We start from the raw sequence: 21237 nt of genomic DNA, 5'->3' as shown, positions 1-21237 counted from the left end.
AAACCTGGAGTAGTTCTTTTACTATTGCCTTGGACGTGGGGTTTCTTAAAGGAATGGCTTCTGGATACCGCGTGGCGTAGTCAAGGATGACTAGTACGTTGCCGATCTTTTCAGTGGGCCCACTATGTCCATGGCTATCCTCTCGAAAGGGACTTCAATAATAGGCAAAGGTACTAATGGGGCCCACAAGCGAGGTCGGGGGCTATGCAACTGGCATTCAGGGCAAGAGGCACAATAGCACTGCACCTCTGCACGTGTTCCTGGCCAATAAAACCTTCTTAGGACTCTATCCAGTGTCTTGTCTACTCCTAGATGTCCCCCAAATAGATGACTGTGAGCTAACTCTAGTACTGCCCTTGTGTGTTTCCATAAGACTAAGAGTTGCTCTACTTCTTCCCCTCATATTTGCTCTATCCTGTACAACAGATTGCGTTTGAGCACGATATGGCCTTGGGCCTTTGGTCTTTCCTTCCACGGGTACGCCATTTACTTCTACCTCTTCCCTCACATTCGCATATAGCGGGTCATTAGCTTGGTCCTGCCCGAAATTCTCACGTGTGGTACCAGTCTGGCCTAATTCCAGGGGGCCTGTTTCTACTCCGCCCCCTGGGTTGCCCCTACTTAGGCTAGGAACCGCCTCCGAGTCCTCACTAGCCTGAATTATCTCCTGGCCTCCTGAAAGGGTTCGCCTACCAACAAGGGAAGTTTTCTGGTTCTCTGCTAGAATCCTGGTCCCTAATCTTTTATTTCCCTCCTTTCCCATCTAGACTTTCGGGGTTTTCTGGGGGATGAGAACAACTCTGGGGCAAATTTGGCAAACGTTGGGGTTAGGCTATCTGTAGGTGCCTCCGTCTCAGCCCGGGGGTTGCTACCCTCCCCTGGCTCTATTGGGGGGAGTAAGCTCTCAAACCCGGGGAAGTCCCTACCAATTAAGATAGGGTAGGGGAGTCTAGGGACCGCCCTGCTGTCACACTGGTAGTATTCTCCTGGATCTCAATCCATACCGGGATTGTGGGGTAGAAATTTACAATGTCATGAACACATGTTACCCCTGTGTTTTTGGCCTGGGTTAGTTGGTCTTGCCTCATCAACTTCCCTGAAACCAGCGTGACAGCACTCCCAGAATCTACTAATGCTTTGTGGTCTCAATACCATTCATTTTTACTGATCTTGTATACCCATGCGAGGTCACTGCGACACCTACCAAGCCGATTAGGCCACATTGCTCCCCGTGATCCCCCAGATTACATTGCATAGGCTCTTCCCTGTTGGGGCATTGGGCTGCTATATGCCCCAATTCCTCACGCTCGTAACACTGCCCCCTTATTCTGGTTGCCGCCCCCTGCCTGGGGCTATTTGGCCGGCCCCCCCAGCCCTCTCTTCCCAAACCCCCAGATCCCTTCTTGGCCTCGTCCATTCCTTGGTGTCTTTCCTCCCAGTTATGGTTCTCCTGGAGTTCTCGACAGTCCGAGGCCTTGGGTTTGGGACTGGCTTCCTGTTTTGCCGTGTCTCACCCCCTGGGGTCTGGAACAGTTCACGGGCTGCCAGCTGTCTTTCCACGAGGGCAACCAACTCATCATAGGTGGAAGAGTCATTCTGGCCAACCCAAGCCTGGAGGCCTGGTGGTAGCCCCCTCATATACCGGTCCAGTACCAGGAGCTCCATCATCTTCTCAGAGCTGAGGGCCTCAGGGTGCAGCCATTTCCGGGCCAGGTGGATCAGGTCAAACAATTGTGATCGGGGTGTCTTGTCCTCTGTATACTGCCACTCATGGAACCTCTGGGCTCGCAACGCCATCGTTACTCCAGATCTGGCCAGGATCTCTGCCTTCAGCTGTGGGTAATCTGCTGAAGTCTCCACGGCCATATCGTAGTAGACCTTCTGGGCCACCCCACACAGGAACAGGGTGAGGATACCAGACCACTGATCTTGGGGCCAGGCCTCCTGCAGGGCTGCTCTTTCAAAAGCCGGGAGGTATGCTTCCACATCATCCTCCCGTGTCATTTTCTGTAGGCAGTGGCTGGCCCGTATAGTCCAGGTCCCGTCGCAGTTGCAGTTCAGCTCCATAAGGGCCTTCATCTGGTTCACCAGCTCTTGCAGCAGGGCTCGGTCCTGGGCAGCTTGACTCATCAACAGACAATTAGTCTCCTGCTGCATCCGAGTCGCCTCCTGTTGGGCGATTGCTTGGACCCGCGTAGCCTCCTGCTGGGCGGCGGTGGCTTGTATTAGGGCCTTGACCACGTTGTCCATCTTAGGGATGGGAGGGTTTTGGCTAACTCTGGTTTAAGTCTCCAGCGCGTAGACCCCACTTCTGACACCAGGTGTGGCAAATTGCCGGTATGATTATGATGGGTCCCACGCTTCCTCTTCTTGGGGGAGGTTCAGGGCGCAGATTCCTGCCCCAGAACTAGGGTATCTACTGTCCCACTAGTAACCCAGAGAAGGATAGTGGAGAGGGAGGGACCTGGGCCTGCCCTCTACTCCGGGTCCCAGCCCAGGGGCCCTAGGGATAGTGGTAAACCACTTGAACTAGTGCTTCCTTCGCCTGGGCTACTTCCCTCTCCTGCTCTTCAGCTTGTGGGGCTTCCTGCCCTCTCTCTCTGCACAAGCCGGGTGTCTCTTTACCTAGGGTCTTAGTCTTCTAGCCAGCCACGGCACTTCTCCAAACTCTCCACTGCTCCAACTCCTTCAAACTGCTCTCTACTCCAACTCCTTCAAACTTGCTCCCTGCTCCAACGCCTCCTGGTCTGATTGAAGCAGGGGTTTTTTGTCATGTGACTGGCTTCAGGTGCTCTAATTGGCTTCAGGTGCTTTAATTAGTCTATAGCAAACTTTCTTCCTTCTACAGGGAATAAGGCTCCCTTCTAGTACTCTCCTGCTGCCCTCTGGCCATGCTGTATCACAGATGCTACAGCAACCATACAAATATTTGCAAATACATTCGCTCCCCATACACAAAAGCACTTATTACAAAAACCACCTGCACAACTGTAATTGCTAACTCTGTTGCAGTCTCAGGAGAAAGGGCAAAATCTGAGGGCCAGACTTTGTCATTAAGGCCATGTCTACACTACACACCATTTTCAGGGGTGTGCAGCGTACATGCAGCCACATGCCATAGTGAAAAGCACACCCTGTTGACACTACAGTGTGTAGCTACACTTATCAGTGTAAGGCTCCAACAAACAGGAGGCAGTGGTAAAAGGCTTCAGCTGCTCCCCGCTGCCAGGAACTTTCACGGAAGCAAGGAAATGCTGTGGCAGAAGGGAGGCTGCAGGGAAAGGCTGAGCCACCACCTCCTGCCACAGCCTTTATCCACTGCCAGAGCCTTTCCCTGTGGCAGAAAAGGGCTCCAGCAAGGGGGACCTAACAGTCTTTCCCAGCTGTGGAGAAGAGCATCAGCAGCAGGGAGCTTCCCTGCTGTAAAAACATTTGCCTGTGGAGGAGGTGGTCTCCAGCAGAGGGACGCTGCCAGACACTTTCCCCACTGTCAGAGCCTTTCCAGGCTGCTGGAGTCTTTTCCTGCAAAGGGAAAGGCTCTAGTAGCAGGACACCACACTGCTAAAAACAGCAGCACAGACAGGAGGCATGTTTTGGGCCAGTAGAGAACATGTAGGATATGTACACCAGGTACATACTCACACCTTGCAGCCATGTCTTTACTGAGTTACTCTATGCCTCATCACCTGTGCTACTATTTATACATGTACTAGGAGGGCTGTGTGTGTATATATACTACATGCCATTGAAAGAATGTCACAGTGTATATGCGCCCTAAGGCACTGGCCCATATTGGGGGCTGAGACTTAACCCCACTGCATGGCAATCTCTGGGAGGTTCTAAAAGGGCACAGCATGCTCTCCCCTATGTCTGGCCAGCTCTGCTGGCTGGTGTGGTGGGGACACGTCCATGCCCCCTTTTCAAGAGGGCTGTAGCCATGATGGTGTCAGCAGGCCCTGTACTCAGGGGAACTGAAACTATGCCTGCCCCTTAGCTGGGGTACGGTGCGGGGGGGAGAGGGGGAATGCCTCCTTGGGCCATCCCCAATCTTGTACAACACCACAAGAGCCAGGGCACAATCTGGCCAGAATTAACTTGGGGAATAAACCATCTCACCCCTAAAGATGGTCCCTGCACATAAGGACTGAGGTACATTAACAGGGCATCATGAGGAAAGCTTGTACCACTGCTGCCCATGCTGTAACTGATGGGCAGACAAAGAACTTCAGTCTCCAGGGCAGTCAGTTCAACACTTTTCATAAGCCCTAAACTAATATGTTTTCACATTTTTAAAAGCAGCTGGAGAGTTTCTGAATCCAAGATACAATGGCAATAAGTGGATACCTGCAACCACTTTTAAACATTAAAGGTCATTCATATTCTATTAGGAATTCATACTTCATATAACACAAACAATTCTCCCCATAATTCAGCAATTAAACATATAACTGTAAAAGAAAATGGAACTTTTAAAGATTTAAGATCAAGCACAGATGATCAGTTCTGGGCGCCACCATAAAATAAATATTAAATTATAATAATGAGGTGTCTGTGTACAGAAGGCTATTTGGACTTGGCCTCCTGAGGAGTGAAACACTGTGGTGACTTCTAATGCTTGCTTTTGCTTATAAATGCATATTGGAGTACAGTATATACCATGACTGAAATATGGTTTTAGTAATGTTCAGAGCTCGAAAAGACAGCCACAAGGATTAAAAGCTCTCTTTCAGATTGGTTTATTTACATCTATGAAGTGTTTTGTGATACATGTTGTAAGAAATATGCTAGACAAAACAACATAGTATTATACAGAATGTGAAGGCCCACAAAGACCATGGTGGAATTTTGTAGGCCTGTAGAATTTAAGAGATGGATTTTGCTCTCACTTTCCCTGCCTCCACCCTGCCCCTCACCCCCAGTGTAAATGCAGAGTTAGTCCAGTGACCACTATAAACTAATTCTGGTTTTACACTGGAAGAACCAAGAGCAGAATCTGAGAGCCTGTGGAAAAAATTGTAAAATGCCAACAGCAGGAAAGTCTAAAAAAATCAGTTCAAAAAGTGAAAATGTGCTGAGTTTGGGAATGAGAATTTCAAAACCAACTGACACAGAAGTACAGACTTTCCAATGCCTTCCTCACTCATCAGAATGGAACAGGCAGTTAAAAAAAATAAAAACTTCCAAAAACCTAAGAGCTTAGAAGAAATTGCATTTTGTTTCGTTTCTATCACATTTTGTTACCTTGGAGAGAATGGAGAGATAAGCTGCATTTCTTTGGCCCAGGTAATTATGGGGGGTGGTAAACTCTTCACCTCGCATGGAAGTGTGACATCTTCCCCTGCAGTCACTGAAATCTCTATGGGTTTGTCATATGTACCTCCTTGCTGGTCTCCAGGCCTGGACACTCTGGGTTTCACTAAAATAAGAAACATGTTAATAAAGTGAAACAAATATGTTGTCTATTTATACATGTGCAAGATAAAATAATGTGGTATAAATTAAACTTTTTCAGACTATCCTATATCATATTCAGTATACAAAAAAACAAACTTATTTATCTGACTGTCCTGGAGCATAGTCCAAAGCTTCAGGTAAACAGGGTTTCAGATGATAGTGGGAGATGGTCAGAAAGCATCAAAAGGGGCACTCTAAGGGCTTCACTGTTCTCTCCCACAAGGCATAATTCCATTAACTTTTCTAGAGTTTCTGCCAGTTTACCCCAGTATAAATGAAATCAGAATCATAGAATAAGGCCAGAGGTCCCCAGTCAAAGAGCTCCAAGAAGTGAATGCCAGACAACTGTACAAACCAGACTGCTTTAAAGGAACCATACTTCTTGGAGCATAATCCCTCTAATCTCACTACCATGCAACTCTGGGGGCCACAATTAGATATTGGTTAATGGGAAGTTTGTTAAACCTGAGTTGCACTTCAGATTTTCCAACTGAGTGCATTTTGCAGTTGAAAACAGAGCTTGCTGGAGGCTAAATATGTTTGGTTTTAACTTATACTTACCATAAACAGTTAGTTGGACTTTCCGTGTTGCATAACCAGCCGCATTTGTTGCTGTGCACATATACTCCCCAGTCTCCTCTCCTCCTGGTGAAACTACATACAAACTTCCATCAGACCTGGCAGAAAATTTCATATTCCGGGGAGCAATCAGCTCTCCTTTCTGTGCAAAATAAAAAAAAATTATAAAAACCCTATGCATTTTTTCAGACAAAATAGCAATGTACAAGTGCCGGATCAAATAGAAATCAAAGCTTCCAAAGCTAAAATGAAGCCTAATAAAAACATTTAAAATATTAGAAGTATCAAACTTGTTAGGGCTAAAAGTAGCTCAGAACAGTTTATCTAGTCTAGGGGTGGGCAAACTTTTCTCCACCCACACCCGGGTGGAGAAATTGTATGCAGGGTCATGAATGTAGCGCTGGGGCAGGGGGTTGGGGTGTGGGAGGGAGTGAGGGGGAGGTTGTGGTGTGCAGGAAGGGGCTCAAGGCAAGGGGTTGGGGTGCAAGAGGGGTTGCGGAGTGTGGGAGGGTGCTCAGGGCAGGGGATTGGGGTGCAGGAGAGGCACAGCAGGGGGCTCAATGCAGGGGGCTCAAGGCAGGGGGTTAGGGTATGGGGTGCAGGAGAGGTGTGGGCTCTGGCTCAGCGCCATTTACCTCGAGTGGCTCCGGGGTGGCAGCAGCGCACAGCGGGGCTAAGGCAGGCTCCCTGGCTGCCCTGGACCCGCACCGCTCCCGGAAGTGGTCAGCATGTCCGGCAGTAGCTCCTGGGGGTGGGGTGGGACAGGCAACTCAGCCACATGCTGCCCTTGCCTGTGGGTACCACCCCCGAAGATCCCATTGGCTGCGGTTCCCCATTCCCAGCCAATGGGAGCTGCAGGGGGCAGTGCCTGCAAGCAAGGGCAGTGCACAAAGCCCTCTGCCCCCCCCCTTCCCCCAGGAGCCTCAGGAACTTGGTGCTGGCCGCTTCCGGGATCGGCGCAGAGCCAGGGCATGCAGGGAGCCTGCCTTAGCCCTGCTGGCCACAGGACTGGCAATCCTGCAGGCTGAATTGAAAGCCCTGATGGGCCAGATTTAGCCCACAGGCCATAGTTTGCCCTCCCCTGATCTAGTCCAATCCATTGCTGCTTCCGCCCACCCCCCTGCATCTCAAGACTGTTATTGATGGTACATCTCAAACTGCATCTCAAAGGATTGAATAATTAAACTCGCCCCCCAAAATATGTTCCAGGTGTAAGGCTCCTTAAAGAGCTGGACTTCTGACACAAGGCTAAGAAAGCACTCAGGAAGCTATTTGTAATGCACAGTAACTTTATGTAACCTACAAACTTATGAACAATGGTACATATTCTTATATGCCTTACACGTGTTTATATTAACTATCTACAAATACTCATTTAGACAGATATATATATATATATATATATATATATATATATGTATCTTTTATACAGATTATCAGCCAAATTTTCAGCTTTACCTGTATCATTAAAGTTGACTGGATAACACCAGCATAACTGAGAAGAGAATTTGGCTCACTTGTATATAAGTAAGGATCTGAGTACTTGATCTGGGACAATAGACTTCAATTGGACACTGCTGCTTTAAACTTTATGTTGAGGAATATGTAATAGCCACATATTTAATATAATTCACTAGGCCAAATTCTGCCCTTAATAACAGCAATACAACCTCCAGGCTACTGAAGTCAACAGAATAGTAACTGAGGGTAGAATGCAGTCCCAATGATTATAACAGAGATGAAAACAAAGTGGCTTGGATACAATAAGAACTCTGACCCAAAAGTTTTTAGGAATGACCAGAAGTTCTGAAACATCTGGATAACTTTCTACATTGTTTCCGGGGCCACCCTTTGCTTCTCTTTCCAGCAAGTAATATGAGTGCAAGTGCAGGGAATCATAACAGAAAACCCTGCGAGCTTTCCATCCTAATTCTGGAGACTCAACAGATTTGGAGACTTCTACCATGTGTGACAAAGTTCCTCCTCTGCTTTGGTGGGTATTGCGCTTATTGGCAGATTTGCTTGCCTTGGAGCTTCATGGCAGCCCTCAGTTTGGCCGTTTTCGTGAATCCACAGTCCAGGTCAACTCCTCCTGTGTCTGACCAGGAGTTGGGAGGTTTGGGGGGAATCCGGGCCCGCCCTCTACTCCGAATTCCAGCCCAGGGCCCTGTGGATTGCAGCTGTCTAGAATGCCTCCTGGAACAGCTGTGTGACAGCTACAACTCCCTGGGCTACTTCCCCATAGCCTCCACCCAACACCTTCTTTATCCTCACCATAGGACCTTCCTCCTGGTGTCTGATAATGCTTGTCCTCCTCAGTCCTCCAACAGTATGCGTTCTCACTCTCAGCTCCTAGTGCCTCTTGCTCCCAGTTCCTTACATGCGCACCACAAACAGAAGTGAGCTCCTTTTTAAACCCAGGTGCCCTGATTAGCCTGCCTTAATTGATTCTAGAAGCTTCTTCGTTAGAACACCGGCAGCCAATCAGCCTGTCTGTCTTAATTGTCTCCAGAAGGTTCCTGATTGTTCTGGAACCTTCCCTGTTACCTTACCCAGGAAAAAGGGATCTACTTAACCTGGGGCTAATACATCTGCCTTCTATTACTCTCCTATAGCCATCTGGCCTGACCCTGTCACACATGTCTTAAATTGTCATTCTAATCTGAAATAAGACTAAAAAGGCACCTTCTTACTCAAAAGGTCTGCTCCCTATGTGCATCAAGAATCATATTTAATAACTGTAATGACAAAAATAAGCTTTTATTGCTTTTTTACTACCTTTAGCCCTGTAAAGCCAACACAGTTGAGAGAGACTGAACTGGACTCTATTCCTTCTTGAGCACCATGAACAGAATTGTTTACTGAGTTCCAATCGGTTACTTAATGTGCCCTGAAGAAGCCATTATTACATACTCACTTTTCAGAGCAGAAATTCACTTTAAATAAGCTTCCAAAATGAACTCTCAATCTATGGCAGTTTGCCCATCCCTAATTTTTCAAATCACAATAATTATATTAACATTTCCAAGGCTTTAAAAAAAAGGATCCAGAGATAACTAATAAAATCTTTCTAGCTTTTCAAAGTGTGTGAATGTGTCACAGCGAGATAGTACTGCTTGGAAAAACAGAAGCAGATATGAATAAACAGTGTTTTCTAGGTCCCTTAGCAGAGAAAGTTTTGGCTGCCTTCATAGTACATAGCTCCTGTTATAGCTAAATCATGTGTCCAGTTCATCTTTTAACATAAACAGCTCAAAGTTTAGAAGTTACCTTGGACCAGATGATGGATGGCTTAGGAACTCCACTTGCTTTGCACGGTAATGTTACTGGGATTCCTTCAATTGTACTGAATATCTGCTGTCCATGCTGAATGATAGGTAGAACTAAAAAGATATACATACACACAGATACATATTTTAAACCATGGTATAATTATCACACTGTATTCTGTACACAATCAACTGCTATTCAGCAAAGAAGACTCAATCTACTTAAAGCGGACCTTGAAAATACCTATTAGAATAGGGAATTGGGAAATTTCACTCTGCCCTCAATGACTCAACACTGACTTGACGCTACCCACCCCTAAGGTGTGGTCTACAGTACAAAAATTACCTGATGCTGACAATGAGTGTCATCAACAGGTTAAATACTAGTTTGGGTGCACACAATTTTAGAATGTGTAAAAACCATGACAGACTATGTTCAGCATCATGTCAGAAAGCCATGGTTAGGACATCCTCCAAGAAGGTTTTAAGCAATGTTTTCTGAAATGGTGCTGGGCACGATTTGTTCTCGTCTGCACTTGCAGTGAAAATGGATGCAGCTTATCTGCTGATGAAATCACTGCCATCAGTAGGGAACTTCTCTAGGACAGACCACGCCAGGCCCAAGGGCAAGAGGTAGGTCACTCACCATGCTCATTCAATCTTTAGTTGTTAAAAATGCTAGTAAAAGTCTTGTAGGGAATGGACTGGCTTTTGCAGCAACTTGACTGAGAACGCCAAATCATTTCTCACAGACCCCAAACATCCAAAAGATAATAAAGACTTCAGTTCACTGTCAAACTGGCCTGATTCCTATTTAGTGACAGAGACAAAAAGGCTTCATATTCCTAGACTATCCTACCCATATATCCTAGACTCTTTAACAACACATACCAACTTTTTCACCCCACCTCATGTTCCCAAGATCTGAAAAATCTTCCCAAAAAGCTGCTCACAAGAGAGAGTTTGTCAAACTCAAAACAGTTGCAAAGCACTGGCTAATATGACATGTATAGTGCGCAGTTTTGTACTGAAAAGGATGTTCCAGCATTCTCAATGAAATTTAAAATATGTCTCCCTTGATTAATTTAACATGTAAGAATTTTAGACCATGACACTACAGGGTCACTACAGTGCAAACATTCATTTCACTATGAGTGAGAAACTGCCATTTTTGATGGTATTAAAAATACAGCTTTGCCAAACAATTTATTTTTAAACACTGTACTCTCATGAGTTGCGCTTCCTTTTAATAGTTATGTAACCTCTTTGACAGCACTTGGCAAAGTATTTCAATAAACTTCCACTTGTGTCTCTGTTTTGCTAATAAAGTAAGGGAGACTGCAAAACCCATCACTTGTACACAATTAAATAGGAAGATTTTTAAGGATGTCAAAAGTCTTTTTTGTCCTCTTTTTCAAAAGGGGCAGGCTTGATCATTTAACTGCATTATGTGCAGAGTCCTGATTCTCCACTGCATTACTCCACAGTGTAACTCCATTGCGCCCAATAAATTTGAGGTATTATTGTAATTTTAAATTTAAAAAAGTTCTCTCCACAAGCTACTGCTTCCAAAAAGCGCAACCTTATTTTGCAAACAAATGGAAGCCCTGAGACGATTTCCCTTACCAAATACACTGACGGTGGTAGTTTTGTTGTTTGTCCCAGCTACATTACTTGCCATGCAGGTATATTCCCCTCCATCCTGCAGCCGCACTCTTTCAAGGTGCAGACTCCCGTCACTGCGAACATTAACATAGGGATTTGGGACCAACTGGAGAAAGAGGAAGGTAAGTTTTAACGATGGAAAATACACACTTGTATTGTAGCCCTAAGTGTTTGGCTTTGGTTTAATAACTTAGGACTTTTTTTCAAAATTATTAATATAAAAGAACTTTCCTTCACTTGTCACATGAAATATATTTTGAATAGGATTTCAGTACCATCAAATAAGGCACCTAATTTTGAGTGCTGGAGTCAGAAAGAGAGTATTTACTCTATACCATAGTAGATATACATAACATGCTTCCCAGTTAATGTTAATGGGTGCTTGTGACCAGGCTCAATAGCATGGAAGGGGTCAAGGAGCTGCTTTGGGCTGGAGTGGCCTTTCACCTTTGCAAATTGTTCCAGGACTGGAGAGGTAAAAAGAGGGAACTCGACCTGGATGGGGGCAACCATGGGAAGGAAACAGACGGTTAAGCATCAGCAGCCCTGGAGAGAGGACAGACAGCCTCCAGAGCCGCTGCCCTCACAGAAAGAGGGTGAAGGACCCGAGTTGAAGGGGCACTGGAGCCCACTGAACACTGAGGCAGACATTGATTCCCCCAGAGCCCCTCTGAAGAAAGAGAGTCCCATATCCTGGAGGGAGCTGGTCACAGTTTTTTCTTTGTCTTTCTTTTGCTTAACTCGTTTTGCTAACTACAGGCTGTTAGGTGGACACAGAGAGTGGATGAGACAATTGAGAGGCTCTGGCTGGAAGGTGACCACCCACCTGCTAAAAAGATGTCCCATAGCACGCACTGGGGTAAGGTGGAGTACTTGGACTCATGTGCGTGCACTCCCCATGGAGTGTCAAGGGGACGCACTACCATGAGAGATTCATGACAACTGGAGGAGAATACGGGTAGACTGATCTGCTCTGGTATAAGGAGATGGGACTTTGTTTAAAAAAATATGGCTCTGGATAAATTATCAAAACTGGCTACAGAAAACCGGAAGCAATAGCAACAACAGCAGCTGGCCTTCCAACAGCAGCCGCAGATGGCGCAATGGTTAATTAGAGACCTAGCAGTACAACCACAGAAGCAGCAGCAATGCCGAGTAGAACAAATACTGTCCTTTTTCCTGTCTCCATGGGATTCATCAGAAGGGACCCCACCCTGCTGGCCACACAAATTCCCATGAAGCTTACAAAAATGGTGACCTCCTGGAGACGTTCCTTACCTCCTTTGATCAGGTAGCAGTAGCACTCCCATGGGCCCTGGAGCATAGGGGCATCTTGTTGGCCCCTCATCTGATCAGATCTGCCCTAGCTGCCTACTGGGGGCTTGACCCAACAACCATCCAGGATTACCCCAGAGTCAAGGCAACCATCCTTCATTACTTTGATACCTCAGAGGAGATGCACCATCATTGCTTTCACGAAGAGAAGTATCCGTCAGCAGTCCAGCCCCACATGGTGGCCCAAAGATTGAGGGTGCACTGCTGGTGCCGGCTAAAACTGGAAACCTGGATGGGGGAGCAGGTTGCCAAACTCATTCTGGTGGGGCAATTCACCCAAAACTCTCCATCGGGGGACGAGGATGGGTCCTGAAGCACCAACTGGAGACCTTGGCTGAAGTGGTCAGCTTAATGGAAAACTACATAGCTGCTGACAGCCTGCCAGGGCTGCCAAGAGGAAATCAGATGGGCCAGGAGTCCGAGACAACCAGAGGTGAAGGCTAGCCAAGGTGAAAGCATCCACCAAGGGGCTCTTCTTGCCCTACCCCCAGGAACTACAAGAGCCTCAGGGAGGGCAACAAGGTCCAAGACAGTCCGCTGTGGAAGAAGTGACGACTGAGGGAGAAACCCATGTAGGCAGAATGCGGGTCCAGCCACATCCCCTGGAGAGAATACCCACAAGGGCAGAAGGAACTATCCCAGCTGGAAAGCTCGACAAGGAATCAGGGAATGAACCCAAGGGCCTGTTTCTCACATGATTGACTGATGAGTCTCCACCAGGATTGCCCCTTTATGGATTGTAATTTCTGTTCCTATCAGCTGGAGTCTCAGGCTAGCAAACCTTAATGTTGACAGATATATTTCTTACATGGAACTCTCATGTGATCACTTTCTTCAGTGATGAAATACCAATTATTTGCTGCAATCTTTTATTTACAACTTTTCTTCTCCCACACAAAAAAATTAATTGCTTAAGAACAGTAGCTATATTACACTGTGCTAAGTTTATATCATGCCTTAAAATGTTAAATGCATATTTTCTCCCTCAGGAAATATGAAACTGCAAGACTATACATACAAATAAAAAAAGATTCTCTTACCACCATATCATTTTTAATCCATCTCCGCCCTGGAATTGGGTTTCCAGCCAGCAGTACACAAGGCAAAGTAAGCTGCTGTCCTTCAATTACATTGGCTACTGCTGGGCTCATTCCAATTAGAGGTGCAACTTGAATTTTAAAAAAAGATATTTAGGCATTTCTATGTGCTTGCAGAAAATGAAATACTCCTTACTATCATTACGATTTACCATAGTGCCTAAGGACCAACCAAGAATGGAGCCCCATTGCGCTAGCTACTGTAAAAACACAGAAGACCTTACAATTTAAATATACAAGACAGACAAAGGCTAGAGTAAAGGCAGAGTGAACAACGTGATGGCCAGCAAATGTCATGTTAGTGCCAAGATATACTTGGGGGGGGAGGCATGGGGGTTAGTCAAGAGACAACTAGCTAAATGTAAAGATGAAGGAAGGGAGGGGGACAATGAAGGTATGAGGACAATGGGGACACAGCACAGGAGAGAAGAGAAAAAGGAGGAAAGCATGAGAGGCAGGTGTGAAGTGAAGCTGAAGTGAAGAGACCATCAGTGCAGGGGTTGGAGCAAACAGTCAGTCAACATAGTTCAGAGATTGTCTATTCAAAGCTCTAAAATATATATATATATTCCCTTTGGGCTTGACACTGTATTTCCTGTTCACTCAAAAATCCTACTGATGTAAAGTCAAAATATTTTTTTATTTCTTGTTGGTAGCAGAATTTCTAGGAATAGCAATAGGTAGGTTCACAAGAGCCATGACCAGGAGGTGACTTCCCTTCTGAGCACAAGCTATTAGGTCTCATGGGAAAGGTCCATAGCCCGACAGAAAGTTCTGGATGCCAATAAACATCTAACAGATTGCATACCAGTTCATAAACAGCTTCACTTGTTTGTTTGTTTTTTAAAGTGACCTTGAAATAGCGGAGATTAAACAGAACGTTTAGATAGGTCAAAAATTCACTGTTTATAAAATGCTGCTTGCTATGAATGTAAAGATTCCTGACATGTGGTCCAAGATAATAAACACTTTACTGGATGCATAGATGGACCCCCATTCACTTCCTCATACAAACGTACACATTTCACAGCATTATGTCTAATTATTTTCATTACCCACTCTCTACGATAAAACCAGTTACTTAAAGATAACTCTTGTACAAACTGTACATTCACTGTGTTCTTAAATCAGAGAGATTTCTTATACTCCAATTTTATCAAGAAGTTGCCTTGAGCACTCTCCCTGCTACCTTCAGTTTTTAAGATAAATTATGGCAGGAAACCTCTCCCACTCCCCACCACAAAACGTTTTCATGATGAAGATTTTTCTGCCTTTAACAAACTTTCCTAAGAGGAGGAGGATAAAACAAAACTAAGGATAAGTACCTTTTTGAAGATCCATTTAATTAAGTATAGTTGGAACTAATTCAAGTCTTGCATCAAGTCAAAATATAAAAAAATGTTCTAATGTGCAAAACTCAATGATTTTGGTTTATACTGTTCCATGTAGATATTCCTATTTCAGTTAGTATAGGTGTGTACATATACACACAAGTCTGATTTGCAAGTACACATCCTATTTTCTTACAAATTACGAATTCCTGTCAAATGATTATGTGTATGAAACTATGCATGAAGATTTGTAGACTAGGTTACAAGTTTTGGGTGGCATTTTCAAAAGCTCTGCTCGCATTAAAGTTAATGGCAGTTTTACCATTGCCTTCAATGGGAACAGTGGTGGGCCATTTCAATCACTTTTGAAAATCCTACTTAGGGTCCCTTAAGGTGTTGAACTCAGTATAGAAGCTTAAGGCCATCAGGACATAACCAAGGGCCTAATCCTGCTCTTATTTAAGCTAAGGGGAGTTCTGGGAAAAGGAACAGGCCCAAAACTTCTGAACACATTTATATGAAAATAAATTATACTCTTGGACAGGAATAGTTCTCACTAAGGTCCAGATTCTGCACTGGCTTACCCACTGTACAGCCCCAATGGACTCAAGTGTCTGCACTGGATATAAATCAGCACAGAATTAGTCTTATTATTTCTAATTTTAAATAAAATTGTATTCATAACATACAGTTAGTTCTAATTTAAAAAAACTGATTCTTCTATTTTGGACACAGAAGAAATTAACTTTTTTATTAATTAATTCTTATATAAAAATAAAATTATTGGCAATAGATGGAAATTAGAAATGGGTTCATGGCACTTAATTCAAGTCTGGAATTCCCACACCCCAAAGTTCAGAAGTATTCACATTCAGGATTTTTGTTCACCCCAATATAAACAGAGGGAGCATTTGCTAAGTTCAGATTCAATTCTAGGATCAGATTTCAAATACCATCAGAATTTGGGGGTGTTTCAATTCAAGGTATTTGGTTTGGGCTCATATCCAAAGAAAGAGTGGTCAAATATATTACAGCTATAGAACCTCTATCAGTCAATCCTTTTGCTAGGTTAGATTAAGATGTTAACCCGCCTTACCCAGTCCTGTTACTGTTATTGTGGCTGGCTGTGACTGGATCTTTCCAAACTGGTTTTCAGCTTCACAGATGTAAGTTCCCTCATCACTGACCCACAAATCTAAAAACAAATTAAATTAAAAAAGGACTAGATTGCATTGTCTTAAACTGTTTTGCACTCAAAGTTGCAATGCAAAAATATTTCACTTTTAATATAATTTTACTTGACCATTCCTTGTCACTGGCCACAATGGAGAGAAGCAATGTCCATATAAGAGAACTTGAAGAAGAATAACGCATTATGTATATATATACTGCTTTTCATCCCAAAGGATTTTAATGCAATTTACAAACAGTATACCTACTGGAATCACTTCACCCACCTAAGAATATAGCTATGTCTGGGAGGGAACAAGGCAGCTGTTTAACACCACAGAATAATACCGCACAACTGTTTAGAACAGGAGGTGAAGAATACAATAGCCAACTGAAGCTGCAAGAAGAAACAGCAGGCAGAATGTACAATAGCTACCCAAACTAGGACTTCGCACAAACAATGGACTTAACATCCTCTTCTCTTGCAAAGATTCCATGGAATCTTTAGTGTCAACAATTGGCCAGGACCCAAATTTTTATCTTACCCCAAACACTGTACTTCTGTGGCACTGACATTATTCTCACTCAAATACAAAGAGATTCAAATAGTAACTGAAGTGCATTCAGCCCTACCACCAGAATGCCAGTGGAATTTTGGTGTCTAATGGATTAGTCTGTACTAAAAACTGACATTGTTAAAGGCAAAATGAATAGTAGAGTATTACAGTAACTTGGATAAATACATTTTGTACAGTATATATTTTATGATCTTGTCTTTATAGATTTTTTTCTACCTACTGTTAATAGACAGGGCACCCGTTCTGAGCTGACTGATGGAACTAACTGCAAAGGGTCTGGAGAAAAGAGGGGCACCATCCAGCCGTCTCCATTTAACCTTTGGTTCTGGGTAACCCTGAACATAGCAAGGCAATGTCACATTTGATCCAATATCCACAGATTCATCACTAGGTTCCTGTGTGAAAACTGGGAGAGCTGGAAGAGATAGAGTACACAGAACATAAAACAGAGAAGTAACATGGCATTAGTATTTCCTTTGCAGTTTAAGTTAAACTACAATTTCAAATACATGTTCCATCATACAGCATGTAATACCTAAATAACAAGTTCTAAATTTAGCAAAACCTTGTAACTGCAGTTTTGCATCATCATTTATTTATTTTGAGGGTGCTCAACAATATTCTAGGCACCTCACTGAAATAAGAACAGATCCAATTCTGTTCAAATGAGCTTACAGATTAAGACCTTAGCCCTATAAGTTACACTGCATGAGAGGACCTCTACACTAGCAAAGAGCCTCTCTGACAAAAGCAGGACTCCATACAGACACAAAGATCTGTCTCCACAGAGTAACTTACAGAACGGGGGCCAATATTCAACATGATGCAACAAGTCAGTGTCATTGTCAGACCAAAAAGGGTTGGAGAAAGAGGAGAGGAAGGACAAGAGTGACAATAATGTTGTGTGGTTATTCAGGTCAGTGTGGCATGTGCACAACTTCATGCTTGCACAGCTTTAAAAAAAAGGCAATGTTTCTCCCCTCTCTTCACTTTTCATGACCTTTGCAAAAAGATGTGAGGAGGAGGGAAAGTTGTAGGAAGGATTTGAATGAGGCAAGGGAGCTGGCTTGATGAACTACACTGGAGAGTATTCCAAGAATACAGAGCTGCATGGAAGAAGGCACAAGACATTTTTAAAAGGAGATGAAAGAGGAATGGAGTTTGGTGTTATTGACAGAGTGAAAGGTTAAGTGATCTGCACAACCCTACACTAATAAGCACAGGTTAAGTTAATGTGAAGCCTAGGTTTCTAATTGTCAGTCTTTCCAATGTCAGGAAATGGAAACATTTAAATCATGAGCAGTTAATGAACTTAAATACAGGATACTTACAACCAACATCTAAAGTTATCTTGCCAGATGCTCTTCCTGCATCATTGCTAGCCACACAAGTATAATCACCAGCATCCAGATCCTGTGTTTCCTGGATCTTCAAAAGACCCCGATGAGAGTCAATAAGAAGAAACATCGACGCCCTCAACTCTAGGTCACCTAGGTCCAGATAAAAAAGATAGTATGAAATAACACAGTATTTCCAAAACTGTTTCCTATGAAAGGAATACCCCTTTCATTCCCAATTTGAGATTACATCATTGTATGATTGTATTTAATTATGCACCACAGATAAATACATTGGCTTCCATTCATCAGAAAATGAGAACATCCACCATTACATTAGACTGAATAAAATCACTTTTTTAAAAGAAGAGCTATAAAGCCTCTTTCTTCAGTGAATAAGCCAACCTCTAACTGATGGGGGTAAGGAAGAGACTTTCCTTATGGGCAGGTTATCCCAGAATAATCCACTGTGAGTTTTTTGCACCTTCTGCTGAAGCATCTGATACTGACCACTATCAGAGACAGAAACATGTACCAGAGGGTGCATCTGCCTGATCTTTTAGGGCAATTCTTATGTACCAGGGCTATTGGGATTCCGTTTAATTGAAGTCTTTTCTAGCATTCAGCCTATTTCAATAGTTTACACCTTTGTGCATGGAACAATAAACCCTTTTTTCTGGGAGCTCAGGCTCAGTTTCTGAGGGTGAGGGTGAACCTCATGTAGCTCTATAATGACTTTCTGAGTTGTGCCCCCGCAGTGTCATAGAATATCAGGGTTGGAAGGGACCTCAGGAGGTCACCTAGTTCAACCCCCTGCTCAAAGCAGGACCAAGCCCCAATTTTTGCCCCAGATCCCTAAATGGCCTCCTCAAGGATTGAACTCATAATCCTGGGTTTAGCAGGCCAACGCTCAAACCACTGAGCTATCCCTCTCCCCTGTCCTTCCACGCCATAAGTGGGGGTCTCTAAAATTTTGATGGCAGGAGAAGTAAAGGGCTCCTTGTGCTTTTTGAGGGGGTTGGAGGAGTTATTCAATTACCAAGCATAGAAAAATGCATTTGAGATTTTAGTCACATATATCTAAACATTCTACAAAGTAGGAAGGCCATTATTTAGAAGACACAAGATTTGACTCACCATGCTGTTACACTCATTTTACATTAGTGTAACTTCACAAAGTCCATGGAGTTAAAAGAGTAAAACAGAGTGTAATATATCAGACCCTACAGGTCTAGTGCTGTATCTCCAAAATTAGAACCTCATGGTTTAGTCACCACTTCAATAGTAAACCAGCTTTTAGCACTATTAAGTCACAAATCAAAGTAATTGAGTAAGATAGTGTTCAGTAAATAAACCAAACCAAGCAAAATAGACCCAGATGGATGGAAGAAATGCACCTTTAAACCATTTAACTTGAGGAGGTGGGACCCCAGTGGTTTTACATTCCATTACAGTCGTGTCTCCAAGGGCAACTAGAATTTCACTGTGAACTACAGTCAACTTTGGACTCTCTGGAAAAAAGGAAAAATATTAGAGTTTTTTTTCAAGTAAACAAAGCATGTTTACTTTAAATATTTGTGACTTAAGTTAGGATGGTCTCCAATTTTCTCTTGTTACACGGACATTAGACAGAATATTTTAACTAAAGCTGGTCAAGCTTGAGAATCTTAGGTAAACTGCAAAATATCAAGGGAAATGGGGAGAATAAAGAAATTGGAGTGGCAGGATAACTGAAAGGTGAGTGGAATATTAAGGAACGAGAAATAAGAAATGAGAGGTTTTGAATATCCAGAGGATCTGGAAAGATTCAGAGACTCTCTTCGATGTCTACTTCCCAATATTAAATAGGTGCAATACCGTAGTGCTCAGAGGCCCACTGTGCTCAGTGTACTACAAACACATATATTATTACTCCTGAGGGCATTCTGCACCAAAAAATTAAAAATTCTGCAAATTTTATTTGTCAAATAAATGTGGAAGCTCCAACATGGCATTGGGGAGAACAGGCCACTGGCTGCACAGAGGTGGGAAATCCATCAGCAGCTCCCCCCAGGGACACGGAGTCAGCTGTGAGGCTGCACAGAGGTGGGAAATCCATCAGCAGCCCCCCCCAGGGACACGGAGTCAGCTGTGAGGCTGCACCCAACCCTGACTTTAGTGGGGCATCTGCCCCACTCCGATAGGCAGGGGTTAAAAGCAGCCAAGCTGGGTTGATTGGGGAAGCAGCCACAGCTACAGCCAGCTCAATCAGGGCCCAGCTGGCCCTGATAAGAGGGCTGGGGGCCAGGAGCTAAAAGAGCCAGTCTCTCTCTAGCCCTGGAGAGAGAAGAACCTGGCTGTCTGGGAGAGACAGGTATGTGAGACAGAGTAGTGCTAGGGAAAGGCAAGAGGAGCTGGGGTACTCCAGCCTGGTAACTCCCCAGGCTGCAGGTCTTCTGCAAGGCCTAAAGAAGGTACTGGGGCTGCAGAGGTACAGTCTGGGGTTAGGCAGAGGCAGCTGGCTCTAACCCCCTTGCCAGTGATGAGTGGTTTATAGACTGCAGTATGCCCCAGTGAGTGGGGGATAGATGATGACTGGCAGTAGTCATTGAGGCAAGGTGGGGATAGAGGGTTGGGGGTTCCCCTAGGAGGGGACACCCAGACTGGGTTTCTGCTGGGGGCAGAACCCTGAGGTAAAGGGCACTGGGGTCTGGGAGTCACTGGCAGAAGGAGATGCTCTGTATGCTGGAGAGCTAATTCCCAAGATGACTAGCAGGAGGCGCTGCATCAGTGAGTCATCACTTTGCTACACTGACACAGCACAAGGACCAGGCCTGCCCCAGAAACACCCCAGGGCCCTGCCCCTCTGTGCCAGGTGCAGGCAGGCTCAGCCAGCCAGGGTCCAAGTGTGGAGGGGCTTAGTGTGGGGTGATCCAGGTGGGGGTTGAGGGGGTTCTGTGGGGGGCAATCTGGGTGCAGGTGGCTCAGTGGGGAATCTGGGTACAGAGGGATCTGGCTGCACAGGTGCTTGCTGAGTGGTGTTGGATCATATTAAAGAAGTTCTGTATTAAAATCACAAAAGTTTGATTCCCCATAGTTTAAATTCCAGGGTATTACTAATTAAGAGGTCTCTTGGTTTTTGGTACTGTTTCTCTTCCTCTATGTGTGAAACTTGCAAGCTGCTAATTGTGTTAGTACATTCTAACACAGTCTGTTCTCAAAGCAATTCTTTGTAACAACAACTACTCTCACAGAGAGAGACTCAAAGCAATACTCTGTAACAATAGAAACAGCACCCAGAGACTCCCCACCCTTTTGTTGTATTCATCTCGCTTTGTTCTCAATTGTGATTAAAATAGAGATAGAAGATGTATGTGGATGGATGCTTGGTGTGGATAATAACTGAATGATCAGGGAGGTGCCAGCCTAAGAATGCAGTGTCC

General features: G+C 44.4%; 1 protein-coding gene across 1 annotated transcript in view; it reads right to left on the bottom strand.

Annotated features, from left to right (window-relative positions):
* HMCN1 (hemicentin 1) overlaps positions 1-21237 on the bottom strand; it is a 325574-nt gene that overhangs the window by 157423 nt on the left and 146914 nt on the right. The window contains exons 14-22 of the mRNA XM_084636570.1: positions 19213-19322; positions 17810-17968; positions 16699-16893; positions 15827-15925; positions 13343-13470; positions 10929-11073; positions 9304-9416; positions 6016-6175; positions 5242-5416 (exon numbers count right to left, since the gene is read on the bottom strand). Of these exons, the coding sequence (XP_084492696.1) occupies positions 5242-5416; positions 6016-6175; positions 9304-9416; positions 10929-11073; positions 13343-13470; positions 15827-15925; positions 16699-16893; positions 17810-17968; positions 19213-19322 (1284 nt within the window). The remainder of the gene's footprint in view (positions 1-5241; positions 5417-6015; positions 6176-9303; positions 9417-10928; positions 11074-13342; positions 13471-15826; positions 15926-16698; positions 16894-17809; positions 17969-19212; positions 19323-21237) is intronic.

Source organism: Lepidochelys olivacea (assembly GCF_965140295.1).
Source record: "Lepidochelys olivacea isolate rLepOli2 genome assembly, chromosome: 8".
Classification (NCBI taxonomy): domain Eukaryota; kingdom Metazoa; phylum Chordata; order Testudines; family Cheloniidae; genus Lepidochelys; species Lepidochelys olivacea.
This window is presented reverse-complemented; position numbering and strand designations above follow the sequence as displayed.